This window comes from Lineus longissimus, chromosome 3 (genome assembly GCF_910592395.1).
Source record: "Lineus longissimus chromosome 3, tnLinLong1.2, whole genome shotgun sequence".
Taxonomy (NCBI): Eukaryota; Metazoa; Nemertea; class Pilidiophora; order Heteronemertea; family Lineidae; genus Lineus; species Lineus longissimus.
Window position 1 is genome coordinate 4,121,743 of NC_088310.1, and position 18,694 is coordinate 4,140,436.

At 41.0% G+C, this 18,694-nt stretch overlaps 2 protein-coding genes across 6 annotated transcripts; one reads left to right on the forward strand and one right to left on the reverse strand.

Moving 5' to 3' along the window:
- Positions 1-266: 266 nt before the first annotated feature.
- On the forward strand, positions 267-6,628 carry LOC135484605 (protein kintoun-like). The gene is made up of 3 exons (XM_064766238.1): positions 267-2,006; positions 4,660-4,809; positions 5,273-6,628. The coding sequence occupies exons 1-3, from the start codon at positions 267-269 to the stop codon at positions 6,260-6,262; spliced, it is 2,880 nt and encodes a 959-aa protein (XP_064622308.1). The 3' UTR covers positions 6,263-6,628.
- A 1,850-nt stretch (positions 6,629-8,478) lies between these two features.
- Positions 8,479-16,288, reverse strand: LOC135485432 (uncharacterized). 5 transcript variants are annotated; one of them, XM_064767436.1, is made up of 6 exons: positions 16,139-16,275; positions 13,601-13,618; positions 12,691-12,979; positions 12,295-12,465; positions 11,704-11,912; positions 8,479-11,508 (listed from the first exon to the last, which is right to left on the reverse strand). In XM_064767436.1, the coding sequence occupies exons 1-6, from the start codon at positions 16,208-16,210 to the stop codon at positions 11,311-11,313; spliced, it is 957 nt and encodes a 318-aa protein (XP_064623506.1). In that variant the 5' UTR covers positions 16,211-16,275; the 3' UTR covers positions 8,479-11,310. The 5 variants fall into 5 exon arrangements, with proteins under 5 accessions (XP_064623506.1, XP_064623507.1, XP_064623509.1 ...); XM_064767437.1 differs by having other exon boundaries at positions 12,691-12,973; positions 16,139-16,270; XM_064767439.1 differs by lacking the exon at positions 13,601-13,618 and having other exon boundaries at positions 12,691-12,973; positions 16,139-16,288.
- Between the last annotated feature and the right edge of the window lie 2,406 nt (positions 16,289-18,694).

Sequence of the window (18,694 nt, forward strand, 5' to 3'; positions counted from 1 at the left end):
GGCACAATCATGGAATTGCGGAGGATGTGTTTCTGAGAGACTCAGGAACATTATTCTATTACTTTGAAAATCCCTCCAAGTCTGTCTGTTGACTTTGTTCCCAAGTAACTGTTTGTTTATATTGTTTGTTTATTCTATTGGTCATTGAAGAAAGATCTGGAACGAACATGCCCCAAAAGAGATGCGCGTTGTTCATTTGTTTGTTGATTTATTGCATTGTGGGATAGTTTAAAGAGCAAGTGCGCATGCGCAGTAAGATTGTTATCATGGCGTCGACGGAAAGCAGAACGAAAAACTGGAAAGATTTAGACATAACTCCCGAAGAAGTGGAGCGTCTGTCAACCGCTTTAAAGAATGAAGAGTTTAGAAAACTATTTGTCGAGTATGCAGAGGAGATCTCTGACCCTGACAACCGCCGTAAATATGAAGAAGAGATCGCTCAAATGGAGGGTGAAAGGGGCATGGACATCACGTTCATAAACCCAGAACCCGGTTATGTTCTCAAAACTACTGTCAATGGTGATAACAAGGCATTTATAAATATTTGTAGCAACGAGCATATTGAAAAGCCTAGCTCCACCAGTCAGGTTGGGCCTGATGGAAAGAAAGGACTCCAGTGGTCAATCCCGCACTCCTTTTCCCCTGTCCGGGATGACCTTGATAAACTGTCGAAAAAGTGCAAGGTTTACGATGTCGTGTTTCATCCCGACACTCTTCGGATGGCCAACAGCAATGAAAGGTTCCAAAAAATTATTGAAGACACTGCGTTTGATGGAATAATGCGGTCTTTTGATGTGAAATTGGACAAGAAGAATAAAAAGTTGCTAAAGATGAAGTTCAAAGGAACCCCGCAGGCTACCGTCATTCGCAAGAAAAAGTCTGAATCTTCGAATGAAACCCCTGCGTCGACGGAAACCAATGGAAACACAGATGACCCGTTGAATTTTCCCTATCCCTATGACAATTGTACAACAGATGAAAAGTCGAAAAAGATGCAAGAAGAAATACTGAATAGGGAAGAAGCGAAACGAAAGCAGGCTGAAAAGACCCAAGTCAACGGACAGAATGAAAAAGAAGATGATGATGATGATGCAGTGCCAAAATACAGTATTGTCCATCGTTCCGAACTTGACATTCAAGAATACAGAGATGCCCCTGATGCAAGGACAAGCACCAGACCTACTGAATTGGTTGTTACTGTTGACCTGCCTTTGTTGAAGTCGGCCGCCTCTGTCGATTTGGACATCATGGAAAAGAAGCTTATCCTGATCTCAACCAAACCAGCTGCTTATAAACTGGACTTGAATCTCCCGTACCCAGTTGACGAGGCCAATGGAAGTGCCAAGTTTGATAAGAACAAGAGAAAGTTGACAGTAACGTTGCCCGTTATCCCTGATGAACGAAAAGGTTTGACATTGGACATTGCACCAGATGAAAATGTACCATCGAAGCCGGAGGGTCTGCCCGATTTAATCCCAGTGAATGAAGACCTCAGTAATTCTAAACCGTTGATTGAGGTCTTGCATTCTGATGACTTTAGTATGCCTGCTCAACAACAATCAATCGATTCTGGTGATCTCCCAGACTCCTCAGGAGAGGGAGAAGATTACAGAGACGAAAAGTGCATTTGGTCCAGTGAAGATGTTGGTGATGAGAAGTTTGTTCCAAAGATCTCGTATTCTTTCCCGAACAGCTACGATGTGAGTCAAGATGATCAAACGGTTAGCTGTGTTATCCAGGTTAAAAAAGTTTCCATTGATAGCGTCAGCAAAAGTTTCTCGGCAGATAAAAGGACAGTGACTTTGAAATTTGTTACTGTAGGTGCAGGGGGATTTCCCTGCCATTACTGCTACTGTGTCCGGTTTCCTGAAAGTTGCAGTTTTGTCCCAGAGCAGGCTGGCGTGGATGTGATGGATGAGAATCTGGTGCTCTTGTTACTGAAAGAGAAATCCTGCAGGCAGGAGTGGAAAAGCTATCAAGTTGGCCTGGATGAAAATTCTTTTGAAGTGAGTATATTCTAATTCATGAGTATGAAGTGTTGAAAAGGACATGGATCTTGACATTCTAAATTCAGCCTCATTTTACTGGACGATGTTTATCAGTGGTCATCACTTGTCATCATAATGAGCGAATTATAAATTGAAATTAATGGAATCTTATCATTTAGCCCTATTTTTTTGTCTTGGAACCTCGGGATGCACAAATTTAGAATTTTTCAAATTTTCCTTGTAGAAAGCTTGATAATTACTTCAATTTACTAATAATTCGAGTAGAAAATATGTTTCTTTCAGTTACACTTTCCAGGCTATTGATATTATACAGACCCAAAGTGTTTTATCTCACTTTAGAACTGACACTGACAGCTGGGTATGATGAAACTACCAGTACCACTGACAGGTGGATGATGAAATCTATGCAATGTGTTCGTTCAAGAAACCAGCAGTAAAGGCTTAACATCCTGAATGTGCTACACATTGGAACATGTTCTAGTTGACATAAAATGCATGTGTTGTTGTAAACGTACATATTGAAGTATGGTTTTTAAAAAAATCAATGATTTGATCTGGGCCTCGGTCTCTGAAGCTCTGCTCAAGGAAACAGATGGCCTATGGTGGTCAATACTAAAACAGATAACAGAAGATTCATTACTGTTTGATTGTGATGTCGCTTGTGACGTGGATGACTGAGATTGATAATGCAACATATCTCCAGATATTCCAAGTAGGCAGTAGGGATATTCTTTCGACAAAATGATGTCCTTGTCTAAGGCATGGAAGGTAATCCATCCCAGCACATTCATAGTCTCTCAGTCTCGGACAGTGTTTTCTTTATCGCTTGCCTGTCTTCTTCTTTTTCCGGATTCTTGATCTTGAATGGACAGTCCTGTTTTACTGACGAATGCAGTCATCACTTTTCTGAACAAATGGAGTAACCTGTAACTTGTGGAGGTTTATTTTCTGTTGGGATTCCTTATAATGTTCAGATCACTGAAAGTTGTAACCCATCATCATCAGGTCATGCTGATGCACCGAACATGGCACCATGTCTTCTATGGTTCCACACTGCTTTGTCTTCAGTGATGCTTGTCTAGTATTCAAAAAGAGTTTACTGTTAAAAGCTTTGGAACGAAATTTCAAATTTAAAAAGATAATCTGCCAGGCATGTTTTGCCCAAGGCAGTGTGCATGTCAGTATATTGCTTGGTCATTTTACAGTTCAGTCAACCGTGGTGTTCATTACAGTAGAGAAAGTGTTCATTGATTATTCTGGAATGATCTGTTCTAATACCATTGGCTACATGATCTAGGTTATATCAATAATTGCGAGAATACTAAGAGCTTATGCCTTACAGCTTCCCTCCCTTCAGCCTTCGAGTGGTATGATCCAGTGCTGTGATTATAGCTCAAGTCTTACTGGTAGAGCACCTGTGGATTGTTGCAAAGATAAAGTACTATCTAACATAAGAGAGCTTACCTGTAAAAACTGTAAAAAAATACTTTCACCTCACGAAATACAACATGGTGCTCTGTGGATTAAGTTAATATTAGGAAACTGGCCCAGAAATTCTTGGGGTTGAACATGGAAGGAAAACTTGTTGGATTTGTGGTATTCTGGTGGAATTGTTTTCATCATTACTTCTGGAGTTTTCTATCATTGCCATGGGTGAGTGTTCTGGATGTAATTTTGTGCATCTTTTTTGCTGGGAGACCTGTGATTATATGTGTTCTTTAGATCGAAATGATCAGCCTCTTGCTGATAGTACTTTAAACTCAGCGTCTATCTGAGATCATTGTCCTGTTATGCTTCTTTGTCTTTCGATGCATTTGCTTCTGAAATGACATATAGTTGATGAATTTGAGTCCAATCATAATCAGATATCATTCACAGATCACAGTTATTGATTGTTCCTTGGTAACATAATGCCTGAAAGATGATGGTTACATCTCAGTGTCAGTTCGCTTGGGGCTATAAACAGACGAACAATTGTGTATTGTCTGTATTCACTACATCTTATTGTTCCGGCTGTGATTGATTATTTTACCCCCTTCTGGAACCTTCCTGACTGTCTTGTTTATATGATTTCCTGTGGTACTTGGTGAGCTACAAAACATGTCATGATATCCTTAGGTATTATATATGAACGTGTAAACCAGGAAAACCTAGAGTCCACGATCATGATGACATGCACAATACAACTAAATTTGGTCTAAACAGGATAAAACATGTGAATGGGGTTAGATAATGTTTGTCGAGTGCAAAGAAATGCAAATATGCTTGAAGGAACTGAGATTGCATTGGTGTCCCAGTTAAAATTTGCCAAGATCTGTCCCAACTTGTCTTGTGGATAAAGAAATCTAACAACAAGTCAATTCGAATATTCTCCAATGTATGACAGCTCTTTTATTTCTACAATTGTGGCTCACTCAATAAAATTGAGTATATACCAGCAGATATCAGGCACATTGACCGAGGGGCCTTTCAGAACATTGCATATGGAAGACTGCAGGTAAAAACTGTAGCAATAGTATTATTCAGGTTATTGAGGACTGGCAGAGAGAAAAAAGCTGCTGTCAATGCTGCATATGAGAAGCAACAGTCGAGTTATCAGTGGCGATCGTTTATTATTTCACTTATCTTTTCTAATGTTCTATCTCTGCAGGAGAAGCTGTTTGTAACAGAGGAAAGCCTGGGTGAGAGCCTAGACCACCTGACATCCGAGGCCAGTCACAGGGACACGACGAAGACCGATTCCCTTCCTCCCTTCAAAGTATCTGATCTGAATGAGGAGAAATTGGTCATAGAAGTTGGGGTAGGTATATACATGTATAGCTGATTGCTGTAGTGTCAAATGGATGATGATTTTTGTCAAGTTTGGCTGCATTCCTCCATTTAAGAGCTGCAGCTGACTGGATACAATACAATTGCAATGTATTCTGGATACTCCCCACTCATACAATCGCTTCAGATTTGTGGATGCTACATATACCATGATTAGCCCAAATTCATCAATCGGCCAAATTAATGCCCATTGATCCTAATGGAATTGTTTTGACTTGCGGCAGCTCTGATCGTGAATTATCAATATGTATTACGTCGTCTTGTGGTCAAATATTGTATCAATTGATAAGGTGTTGGTCATGTCCATACTTAGATGGTATTTTTGCCATGCATGGAACAGGTTTTTCACATGTCTGTCAAACTGCGTAGTCTGCCTCAAGCCTGTTGCAGTATAAAAGAGATCCTCTTTCTTATGATCCTACTTCATCTTTCAGGGTAATCCATTCCTCTCCGATTCTGACACTGATCACTCTCCACGAGAGATTGAAGTGGTCCACCAAAAGGCCACACCAAACATCCCAAGTATCCTGAGGCGAACTGTCTCTGAATCCAGCGCCAGTGATGACCTGTCAAGCAGCTGGAATGGCCGAATGGGAGGTGATCCTGCTTTCAGCCGGGAAAGTTCGCGCCAAGATTCATGGTCTGCATCAGAGACAGAGACTGGTGAAGGAAGGCTGCGTAAATCTGTCTCCTTCAATGAGCATATTGATATGACGACGTTCAGATCGACGCAGGCTGTCACAACCATGAAAACAGCACTGAAAAGTAAACGGCGGCGCCAAAGGAAGAAGGACCAGAAACAGGATCGTCGACGCAGGCACAGCAGCACAGGCTCCGAGTGCAGTAGCAGTGATGATACGCCATTTATCGGAATGCCGCCTTGTGGCAAAGCAGGGAACCTCGATACACTTCCTGACGAGACCAGTGATTTGAGTCTGCCACAAAAAGATGTGGATAGGACTATTGGTAGAGATGATGTACATGCTGGAGGGATTGCTAATAAAATTAGTGATGATGAGTTGAGGACTAGTGTGAGTGATGAGGTTGTTGGTGGAGATTCCAATGAGCAACAGGAAGGGGATAGTATGGAGAAGGAGGAGGAGGATTCTGTCAAACAGAGCTGGGAGGAACTCGGCGATGCAGACACTGACAAGCAGACGCCTGACAATGCCAAGCAGATGTCAGACAATCTTGTGGCTGACGGGTTTAAAGACAAGATAAAAGTATTGAGTAAAGAGGCAGCTAGTGATGATGAAGATGATGTTGATGAAAGGACTGGGGGTTCTTGTGATGGGGATGCTGCTAACTCTTTGAGTTGGGATGACAAAGCTTCCTCTGGTGTTGATTGCTATGAGAATGAACACAAGACACAATGCGCATTTAACTTCAGCAATAGTGTGATCTATGATCTTGATGTAGATTAATCTCAGGGTGTCTTTCACAAGTTGGTTACTTATTCCTGGTTTTCAAGTCAGTTGATTATGGCTCTAGGAAAATTCGTCCCCGGAAAATTCGTCCCCGGAAAACTCGTCCCCGGAAAATTCGTCCCCTAGGAAAATTCGTCCCCAGAAAATTCGTCCCCGAGGAAAATTCGTCCCCGGATAATTCGTCCCCGAGGATAATTCGTCCCTGGAGAATTCGTCCCAGAGGATAATTCGTCCCTGGAAAATTCGTCCCCGAGGAAAATTTCGTCCCCGGAAAATATGTCCCCTAGGATAATTCGTCCCTGGGAAATTCGTCCTCGAAGATAATTCGTCCCTGGAAAATTGAACAAAAGTTGAAAGTTTCTGACATTACTTTCTAGGAATAACTACTACTTACTACTTTTGACTTTTCTCATTCATTATATCTCTCTTTACCATTTAATACTACCCTACTAGCTAGTTACCTACTCCACTCCTTTCATAGTAGGTAGGGGTAGGCAGGTGAAATAATTTTTTTTTTTTCAAATAAGTATTTTTACTGGTCAGAATGAAAGAAAAGCTCTAAACTCTTCAATAAAATATTTCGCCTGCCTAACTCTACCTCCTATATAAATAGTGGGGTTGGTAACTAGCTAGTATGGTAGTAAAGAGAGATGTTACACTGAATGAGAAAAATCGAAAGTAGTAGTTATTACTACAGTCCATTCGACAAGACTTAAGAGTCTTAGAAAGTAAAGTCAGAAACTTTCAACTTTGTAAAATATTCTGGGGACGAATTATCCTCGGGGACGAACTTTCCAGGGACGAATTATCCTCGGGGACAAATTTTCCGGGGACGAATTATCCTCGGGGACGAATTATCCTCGGGGACGAATTTTCCGGGGACGAATTTTCCTTGGGGACGAATTATCCGGGGACGAATTTGCGGGGACGAATTTTCCGGGGACGAATTATCCGGGGACGAATTTTCCTGTAACCGTTGATTATACCCGATTCTCTGTGTAAGGGCTGAAGCAGTAATCCATTTGTAGGTGCACAAGTCGGTGATTTATGGGAATAAACGTCTGTCCTGGTCCCAACCATAATGTAATACTGACACACTACTACAAGCCCGAGTTTGCAGGGAAATTCCCTTTAGCTCGGTCGTAGAGTACTTGTCATGTCAACCTCATGGTTGTGGGTTCGAATCCCATAGGAGGATCGAGAATTTACTTGCACGAGAATCAGGAATAAGGAATCTGAACCAAATGCTACTGGGGTCACAAATCAGCTTGCCGCTGTTTTGTGTGGAAGGTTGAGACATGTAGCCTTATTTATCACTTTTGTGTTGAATTTCAGTCTTCTCGACTAACAGGGTTGGTTGTTCATGAATACCATGTCTATCTCCAAAATAAAATTTTAGATTGGCATGTTACAGTCCATTGAAAATTGGACCATCTATCAATTGTCATATTTTTGCAAAATGATAGGACATTATATAATTGATGCCCTGTTGACTTAGAGAACGACGATATTTCGGAAAATTTGAAGGACAATGTAGAAATCTGTGTGAAGTGTGAAAACATGATTGTTTATTCAATACAAATAGTTTGAGCATGAAATTGGGTAATGAATGACACAAGTCCAGGTTCCTATTGGGTTTCAATTCAAGAACAAAGGGACTTTTTAAAATCTGTTCATACTCCTTCTTTGGGAGTGGCCCTCCCGGACTTCAGACATGTCAAGGCCAGAGATAGTTTTGTCAAATAGGGAGGCAATCGAGATCGCAGATTTCTTGATGTTTTCATTTATTGTGAGTTTTTTTAATTACAGCGATATTTTTCACATAATGCACTGTGTTATTAATGACTAACACCTGTAACTTGTGTCTAAACTTGCACTTAGATAATCTTGGTGGGGATGTCTTTTGTAGATTAGAAACCGCCGTCCTACACACATTTTTGGTGATGATTCCATGTTGAAAAAAAGTACTGAGCTACAGGTACGATGTTTCGCCAGTGGTTTACAAGTTTTATATTGTTGGTCACTTTCTCAGCTCACAATTTTTTCACACAGAAGTTTTTCAAAGAGTGCATAAAAAAGATTTGAAAAAATTTGCTTTTCGTTGTTTTGTATGGACACAGTTTTTCACCAATTTTTTAAATGTTTATACATGAAATCGTTAATATGATTTTTTTATTGACTTCAAATTCAGTGAAAAATATTTTGACAGACTCTGGCATGGGTGTACCATTGTTGTTAATATGTTTTCGTGGTAATTTTGTCCAGCTATTTGGCGTGCGAAGCGTTTACTTAAAAAAGTCTTGATGCATGTATTTTGTTTTGAGTTGGTGAAATCATGCTTACATGCAGGTTACTTAGTTTGTGTTTTTGTTCAATTCATTTATGATTGCTGCTTGTACCGTGGTACCAATAACTTTCTATTAAAAATGTTGAATAACTTGGCAGGTATTCAAAATTGCATATTTTTGTTATTGACAGGAGTTTAATTTGATGGTCAGAAAACAACCTTCCCCACATAATTTGTCACTAAATTAGTGGTGATCTTTGACGAGTGGGGGTACCAGATTCATGGTGACCTCTGCATTATATTTTGACATTCAAGAAGTGTTTGGCATTTATAAAGAACTATAAAGATTGTAGTTTGAGAAACAGATCTTATAAAAAAACCCAGGTACATGTAGGCCTTGATACTATCATCCTACTTGATTTAGGAAGGGTACATCTATTTAATATGTACCGGTGACTTGTTATAAAGGAATATAAGGTGTATAAATGTGTTAGGTAGTGCCATTTTTTTTGTCCGATTGATTCAATTTCACTATTGGGCATTGTAGTTAACATGATTGTAACTGTGATATTCTAGTTATCAAGGAAAAACTGAATATTTCATCAGCTTCCTTGAACTATCAACAATCATTCACTGATAACAGAAATACTATTCTCAGTCAGTCTTAAGTGATGTTTCACGTTATTTCTGTATTTATGTAAAAATACACATACAGGCCAACCATAATTTGGGTACGTTACTTGATCCAGTGGCATATGTACCATGGTTTAAAACTAATTCATTCCAGTAGAGATCCACAGCTGTGGATTTACCATGACCAGCTACAGGTTCCAATCTTCAGTTTCATTAATTCAAGTGTAACATTTTGGGTTGCTCCCCTAATCTTCAAAATAGACACCTGGAGAGACCACGACTTTTTCTTTGGGGGAATAACCTGGAAAAACATGTCAATACGTCTTTCGGCTTTTCTAAACAATGATGGAAAACAATAAGAAATGGACACACCCAAAAATATTACACCTTTAAAATTGTTTAATTGGAAAGTTAAAATGTCATTTCATCTTCAGATATTTCCAAGGCAATAAAGATATACAAACATCAAGAGAAGTAAACCTCTGTTCAATATAAATTTGGCACAAAACAGAGCAGATGCTGACTTATGAATTGTACCCAACAGTAACTCTCATGATATAATGTAAATGATCTTTGGGGTTGTTTTAAGGATGTTACTGTTCCTGCCCCGAGAACTAGGCCACACTTTTTCATAAACTTATATTGTCTTTGCTAATTTGCCAGGTTTTATCTTTCTGGCTGAAAATGTAAATATATTTTTCTGACACTGCAGTAGTTTTGTAGTTTGCTAGCGCAAGGATGTATTTTGAAGCTGTTGTTATTTTTCTATAGGCTAGAGTTTTTGGTACTGTATAAATCAACAGTAGAGAGAGATAAAGGCAAATGACTGTCCATTTCTTTTGTTTGTCTTGGTCTGTGATCAACTAAACTGTCTGAAGATAACAGCTACTCCTGGTACTCACCAGGACCTGAATGTGAGACTGTCATATGTCACATTCGGGTCCTGGTGAGTACGAGTGATGAAAGGGTCTCTGGCTGAGAACATCATACTGTCACTGACAATTCGAATGTTCACTTGATTATTGGAAAATAACCCGATGACAGTTTTTAAACTGAAGACAGCACTCTGTAGCCTGTGTGACTTTGAGGTTGTGTTGGAGTAAGGCCCCGTTTTGTCACTTTCTGAACCATTGTGGGTACTCTGTCCGTTACCTCCCCTCATTGGTGAAACGGACTCCGGGATGGTGGAGTGGATACAAAGCTTGAGCATCAAGATGGTTGTGTCGGAGCCGGTTCCATTTCTTACAGAATAATAAGCAAGCAAGCTAAATTTGACACTCTTAATTCTGCTCCTGTTAAATTACATTCCTGATACTGAGAATGGAGCCTAGATCCTGTCTTCCTTTGCTATACTGGACACTGAACTTCTGGAGGGATATTTTTTTACTGTGTAACATGTTGGCAGTCAGTTTAGACTCAAAACAAAGGTCAGAAAGAAATATCTTTGATATACACCAGTAAGCAGTCTGATTTTGGGGAGAAACAGTTTTCTTGAATACACACATATGCAGCGACTTCAAATTCAATCCGCACAAACGACGAGATTGGCAGGAATCAAATTTCACTTTCAGAAAAGCCTATTTTAGGAGCACATTCAAGCAGGTTGCCCACAACTTCAAATGTGTGAGGACATGTGGTCGCATGTGCTACCAAATAGGGCTGGATTTTGATCCCTGAATGGCTACAGCTCTGTTGGTCAACTACAATACATTGTATACTGGCTGCAGTTGCATCCACTACTCAGTACACAGTTAAGTACATAGGTATTTCATTTCACACTGGCATTTAATACCAGGCCTGGCCAATACTCCTTTGAGGACTTTGGATCAGCGTTGTGACCGACAGGTTGGATCATAATTTCCCGATTTTTATCTAGTTACGTTGGCGCAACCGGATATAGAATCTGGAAATTTTGTTTCAACGTCTGCCAATTGTGGTGCCGATTCAAGTATAACAAAATGGGAACCTTTACTGAGATGAGCTCTCTGTTCACTTGATTGCATAAAAGTGCCTTCCGTTGGCATATCAGTCCATGTGGGGATCTTCAGAGTCTTGCACATTCCAGTCACCCACGGTTCATCGCAGTGCCAAACCTAAGTGGCAACTGCTTGATTTCTCAAAGTTTCTAGTGAAGATTCCTTGAAAAACACTGTAAGCAGGAAACGAAGTCCCTGGCAACAGCAAGCGGCATGTTCGGGTTCAAGTGGATCCGAATGAAGGCCCTCATACCCCAGGGAGGAAGGGTGACGCCTAAAGTGATCTCACGCTGGTTGTAGGCAGACGAAATGACAGTGTCTGAGCTCCACTGTTTGGTCCAATTACCCTGGATAAGATGGTAATTCAAAGGAAAAGATGGCTTTTTAAGTGTTGCAATAATATAACTCGATAGATGGGACTGTTAAACTGGACCTCCTTGCCAATTACATGGATGTGAAGTATGCATAACTACCGAAGAGGAAACGCAGAAGGAAGACTTTTGACTATCACGCCTCAAACTAGACTTGTTTCATTTACTTACTGTGCAGCATCTGCCAAACAATCCACAACACCATGGTGGTTTAGCATGGATGTTCACTTCACTTTTCGAGCCAGACGCGATATGCAGCTCGACGCTGTAAAAGCAGCTGAGTGGGATCGGCTTATAGTGTACAGTGTCTGTCAACAAGGTCTCCACATGGTAACCACCTGGGGTCTTCTTTGGGTTTCCAAACATGGAGAAACCAGCATCTGAAGAAGATACATCAGGAGGTGTGAACCCCTTACACAACCTCACCCGTGGCATGACGATTGAGATGACACGCTTACAGCAGCGATTAATTTCCAATGAATGAAAAAGATTCTGTTGAAAAAACCACATCAAAGACAGCCACAAGTATGCTTTTGCCGTCACCCGAATGGTATATGTGCAGAGGTAAGGCCACGCCCTTCATTGTTCTCTGATTGGGTGTGATGGTTATTTATCGAAAGGGTCAAATGATCCAGGTAGTGGAGTGCAATGAGTCATGGTCTGTCCAGTCCAATTCAGTCCAGTCCAGTGTTTCTCAATCCAGGGTTTTCGATTACCCCCAAAAATTACCTAACACTCTCAAAACATTGATACGCTACTTACTCATTCCTCTCTCAGCAGATAAGAGTAGCAGCCGTTGATCAGTTAGGCAAGCTTTTCCATTGGTCATTGGCGGAAGGACTACGTCGGTGCCCTTTTCATCCCGGAACTCCACACAGGAGTAATACAACCAACGGTTCTCATTCAGGACTTTCTCTCCTTGGAACAACAAGCCTAAAACAAAAATATTCTAATTTGGCATGAACTGACCAACTTGATCAAAACTTGGATCAGACCTGATGTCCATTCGTAACTGTTTTGTCCGCGCGAACTATTGATTGGACTTCTTTTAAGCGAAGCATTGATCTGTGTATAAATGCTTTTCTATTATCCTGAACCAATACGGCATTAGTTATGACGAACAACGTTCCCCTTTAAATCAATCATCAGTCATCTTACCTTGGAGCAGTTGGTCATAAGATAGACGATCGTGAAGTGATGCAAATGAATCAAGGGAGTTCTGCTGCAGAACGGCACCATGCTGGAGGACAACCCTGTTGAGGTCTCTGTGGCTGTAGTGGGTTCTGTATGTCGATTGCAGAATGCTCCTGGATGCAGGGTCAAAACTGGCCTCCGAGAAGTTGGTTGGATAGGAAAGGTCAGCATCTTGGACAGTGTTGACCATATTCACAGGAACTACATAAGGCCTGGCTGGTCCTGGCTGCGATTCTATTGGGTGATCCTGCAACTTAATTAAACTATGCATAAACTGGTAATGAAATCACTCACAAGAAAATCATTCACCATCTGAATTCACTGAAAGAAATACATGCACCTTTCAAGGTTTCATAATGTTTTATTTGACTGTCCTCTTGCCACTTATAAACACTACTCGAATACAGATATCATCAATGAATGTTCAATCTGGCATTTTTTCCCTTGTCACTTTTGAACACCAGGAACATCATCTAATCAATGCTTGTCCTCGATGTTCTCTTTGAAGGCACCGATGAACACTGTGGATAGCATCAATAAATGTCAATTATGATGGCTTTCAAAGTCCTGTAGGCCTACCTCTGCCTATGAAACTTTTGGACACTATCTCTTCATACATTCAATGTTCATGCAGTTAATGGTGGAGAACACTGAAGATTATGCTGATCAACCACTGAACTAGTGTCCCTGATAGAGAGGGTCATTACCAGGGAGGTGTCCGCTAAGGGAGGAGCCACTATAGTGTTCATGTAACTAAAAAAAAAAGGAATTTTCAATTTATATATTGGTAAATGGACAGGTATCCTCCATGAAACTGAACATTCATGCAGAATAAAACAAGCAGGAATATGCAGAGGAATGTAACCCAACTTACTCTAACGTATTGAGGTTCCTGTAAAATGAAGAGGATTACATTGTTTTAAAATAAGGCAAGTTAAAGCGTGCTGATCCCATTGAACGTGTGCAGAGTTCAAGATGGTGTTATTGTAAAATTGCAGGGGAAATAATACCGGGTACCTCTGTTAATTGAGTACACATTGCTGAAGAAATAGGGTTCCCTCTGAACTCCCCCACCCCATTGCCAAAGGAAAGTGAAGCCCATCAGGTCACTCATTCCGCAGTTACAGTCAGAATGTCACATCCTAGGCGGAAAATTTCAGGAATTTTCTCTTTGGTAGGTATGGGAGAATTTGATGCATGGCTGCCCTAACCGTAGTAACCGGAACCCCTGTGCAACCCCTGCCCACCCAAACCATCACCTAAAATATGAATGTACCCTTGGCCTTAGACTAGAGCAACTAGTTACGAAGGAAAACCTATACAATGGGCAATTTTTCTGAAACTCGCATGGATGACACCAAGCCCCGGCGATCTTTTACCGCAAATGCAACACGCCACACGCTAAAGGCCTTCGAGTAGCCTGAACCTTTGGGGCACTGTCATGACTGTAGTGTACATTTGTACAGGGACTTTCAGCCAATTAGATTTCGACAAATACATGACATCAGAAGTCTGAGAAACTTTGGAGCAGTTGGTAGAGCGCTCGTCAGAAGTGGTAGAATACGATGTTCGATCCAAAGGTCGTGAGTTCGAATCCGGTTGTGGACAACATTTTTCTTTTTTTTCTTTATATTTATTTTTATAATGAGTTTCTTTTCCCTTGTTATTTAGATTTTAGATATTTGTGTTATGCTGCCTTCAACATACCTACAGAAAGGACAATAACAATAGCCCATCTCCAAAATCCAAGGGATAGTCCTTCAGATATCATATTGAGTATGAATACACAATGAGACTTGTCTCATGTGAATGGTCTTCCTCCAGTATGAATATGTTTCTCTGCAATGAGACTTGTCTTTCGATACTGCCTCGTGTGTATGGTCTTCCTCTAGTATATATTGATAGTACTGTATACTTCAAATTTGAGTAACAAGCACAAAACAATACAAGCAAATGAGAGCGCGTGGCGCGAAGAACTAATTAAAGCGAACTGGAACCGCCAAGCCAGTTCGTATGATCTCGTTTTCATTTCCCGCGTATCGGGTGATCAGAGCGAGGCATGAATGAAACATGGCGCCTAGCTGTCAATCATTCAGTGACGTCACTACTATGGAATTTACTACGAAAATTCATGAATGAAAGATCGCATGACTCACGTGATTCTCACATGATTCTCAATAATAACAAATTGAACTGCGCATGCTCGGGCACTGGGGGCGGAGCTACAAATCTGAACTCGACTTTCTCGGGCGGTGAAAGTCGAAAAGTTGAATAAATCGCTCGGCGGTTCCAGTTCGCTTTAAGTTTCTATTATCAGCTATCATATCCCAACTCCCCAACGTATATCAGGTGTATTTGAGGAAAGGAACAATGGCACCCGACTTGAGAGGGGTGAATCGCGGCAGTATCACGGGAAATGAAAAGCTTGCCAGCAAAGGGGGTGGGGATTTCATATGGCTGTGACCAGCTGGAGGGGGTCTATTGAAAAGTCAGAGAACAAGAATGCTCTACAGATGTAATGGAGAGTGACCCCTGGGATAAAAGCTTCCTACTCAATCCCCGAGGCTGATGAGCAGTAGGCTTCATACAGGCACAGGCCTTCTTTGTTCCCCATGGCCCATAGACCAGGGCCATTGATGTTATTGATATTCCAACAATTCAAACAACGTGAAAAATTTCATACACTTTTTGTCCACTGTCTCGATCAATGGCTGACCTATTAATAAATAACCACAACGATTCCGGACATACCAGCGGCAGTACTATTCTGGTGTAAACCTTCTTATCATAAGCACAGATATGCAGGTTATTTTTTAATGTTTTAGAGCTTTAAATATAGTTCAAATATACGTTTTCTTTTGATTCATTGAAGGGGGGGGGCTTGAGTCTGGATAGGGTATAGCTAAGCTACAGGGCCTAGGCCCTAGGCTAAAAGCGAATGACATGCACTAGCCTTCTGTTCAAATAGCCAGGACTTTGTTGGACCTCCGACAGAGAAATCAACTCTAAACAGAGGCTGGATGAAACCAGCCCCTGATTTCCTCAGGATGGGATGAAACAAGGCAAGCAATACTGTACATATGATTTTATGGTTTGAAACCCACATCATGACATGGGGAATGCCTTTCTGTCCCTCCAACAACCATCCTGAGATTCTGGGTTGTTTCTCTCCTTCGTATGTTGAAAACCACTGGTAACATCCATAAAAATGACCCAACAGACATCATGATATCAAACTAATGAGCACATGGATAGGCCTAATAATAATATCACCAGTTTAATTGTGACTTGGCCAGGATGAGGATGGGGGTTGAAATATCAGGCTACAGGAGAACTTCCTTGGCTAGAGTTCCAGCAATGATAGCATGATAGTGTCTTCTAAGATTACAACCCGAAAAGTTATAAAGTTTACCTTCTGTGACGCCATCTCAATGGAGTCAAAAGTATCTTTGTCAGCGTATTTTCGGTTCGCGTAAACTTCCATCCGTGTCCGATCCGATGCTTCTTTACACTTAATATAATGCAGCGGGATTCGATGAATCCTATTCCAAGATATTTAGTTCCATCTATCACCACGATATGGATCCACTGTGTTTTGGGCGGGGTTTCTTTACACTTACAATATAATGTAGCGGGATTCGACGAATCTTATTCCAAGCAATATAATGTAGCGGGATTCGATGAATCTTATTCCAAGATATTTAGTTCCATCCATCACCACGATATGGATCCCACTGTGCTTTGGGCGGGGTTTTAGCAGACGACAGAATATTTCCCACTATTCACTATAGGCCTACTGACTAGAAATATGGTCAAGTGTATAGGGCACCACAATAGGAGGAACGTTTTGGTACGGACGCGGTCTTAACCTAAAAAGGTTTTGACAATCGGGTTCGACAAGATTATGGGGTCATTAGCGCGAAATTCGATCATGAGAGGCAATTCATGAGTGATGCGCTGATACTGATAGCGACAATGATATTCCCCGTCAGTGATGAAGTCAAAATAGAACTCCTTGGTTATAACCAGTTTCTTGTTGATGTACTGAAACTATAGCCTCAATTCGTGGGAAGTTAATCTGCTCTGTAAATTTTATTTTACACAGGAAGAATCCATACTAGGTATTGCAATATTTCATGTCTATTGGTGTTTTTGTGTACCGGAGCGCACCAGACAGTGAGGCGTGGAGATGTGCTCAGCGCTGGTGCTGTCAGTGGACTGAATCTGATTGGCCATAGCGATCAGTAATATGGGTCGTGATCACGTGATGTGACGTCACCGCGGTATCCTCCTTGCTATACACCTTTCCAGAAATGGGGCGCTGAGTGTCCGAAATAGTGATGTCATAAGGGGAAACTAGGCCTTATGGTGGAGGGACAAAGGAGATAGTCATGGTTGACCAACACACTTGAATGCCTTTAATGACGTACAAGGGGGAAAAAGTTAGTTCCAATGCAAGCCACCAATTTCGGGAAGCATGTATAACATCATATTGATACATTTTCTCAGAATATATGGTAACTACCCCTTCAGGATGAGGCCGCGTCCACTGCGTCCGGAGTGTAGGCCTACCAATAGAATGTCCAGACTCCCTGGGCAGTCCATCCGGAGTGTAATAACATGCCGACGAGAGGGTGAGGGGAGGGTGGGGGAGGGGTGGATAAGCTAATACACAGAGGCTCTGCAAACAGACTTAGTTGACACAAAGCTATTCGCCCTAAGAAGTCATGCACAGAGTGAGATTTTTACTTTACCTGTTACTTTATGGGGGTTAGATGACAAGGACATCCTGAGATTCAGGGTTTTTCCCCCTCTGTTATGCGAAAATATTTGAGAATATCGAGAGGCGGAGCAGGCCTATTGAAAACCACTTGTTAGTGGTTAGAGGATGCGGAAAGGGCCATGAAGTAAAATCTTCCTTTCTAAAGTCTGCCATCCTGACATAACAAGTGATTTTCAATATGCTCCACCTCTCGATAGTCCTGATGATGATTCGTTATTGCCATCCAGTTTACTCTAAGAGTTTACTAGCTTTTGGCGCTCCATACAAATTTTAACCTGTGCAGAGTATATTGAACACAACAAAGTGTATTGAACATAACAAATCGTGCGCGTCGGTGATGGAGATTGCTGATGGTCAAATAATATTCATGCGCATTCGAAGATCTCCAAATAAACCCAATCCTTTCGTCAGTAATGATTCTATTGACAATAATATATCAATGTGTTTTTCTTGTTAGTGATTAAAATGTTAGTTATTTACTTATCTTTGCCGAAATCAAAGATGTAATTGAGACCTACATTCTGTTGCTGTGGATACTCGCGGATGGATTTACTAACAATAAAAGTGTTGTTAGTCTTCACTTCCTGGTTCGAAAAACTTCACGTTTCTGGGGTTTGGTTGGTCTTTCTTTGGGTTTGAAGTGCTTCATAATCGAAAGATGGCTGGTAGTCTTGATGAAAAAGCAATATACGAACTTGGGGTATCGAGGGAATCCTGGTGCGCCGTTGAAATGAAGAAAGAACAGGACTGGTGCAGAGCAGAAAGAAAACACTACGGAAGCAACTTCCAAAGCTCTGTCTTTCAACAAAAAGGCCCAGAAAATGAAGAAAGATGCACATTTAATGTCAATGCACCGACCCATAGGGAAAGGAGACATTTTGAAGACAAATGTAAGTTGGAAAGATCAGAGATATTGATTGACGGTTAGAGTTTTTTTACATTTTTTGTAACATAGATAGTACTATTGTTGTAGTTCACAATAACGTTGTCGTTGGCATGTCCGATATGACCATGGTACAGTTTGAGAGCCTATTAGTATTAGCATTTGTTTTAATTTGTTTGTCGGTTAATGACTTTACAACAAAAATATTTCAATTTTTCAGATGACGCAAAGTTGAAGATTTAGACCCTCACAAGAAAATGCAAACCAGGGGGCAGATGTCAATCCTACTTGCTAGCAGTAAC

Coding starts and splice junctions, on each gene's coding strand:
- LOC135484605 (XM_064766238.1), top strand. CDS start 267: ATGGCGTCGACGGAAAGCAGAACGAAAAACTGGAAAGATTTAGACATA. Junction 2,007..4,659: donor TGGATGAAAATTCTTTTGAA/GTGAGTATATTC, acceptor CTATCTCTGCAG/GAGAAGCTGTTTGTAACAGA. Junction 4,810..5,272: donor AATTGGTCATAGAAGTTGGG/GTAGGTATATAC, acceptor TTCATCTTTCAG/GGTAATCCATTCCTCTCCGA.
- LOC135485432 (XM_064767436.1), bottom strand. CDS start 16,210: ATGGAAGTTTACGCGAACCGAAAATACGCTGACAAAGATACTTTTGAC. Junction 12,466..12,690: donor TTATGACCAACTGCTCCAAG/GTAAGATGACTG, acceptor TTTTTGTTTTAG/GCTTGTTGTTCCAAGGAGAG. Junction 11,509..11,703: donor TGTTTGGCAGATGCTGCACA/GTAAGTAAATGA, acceptor CATCTTATCCAG/GGTAATTGGACCAAACAGTG.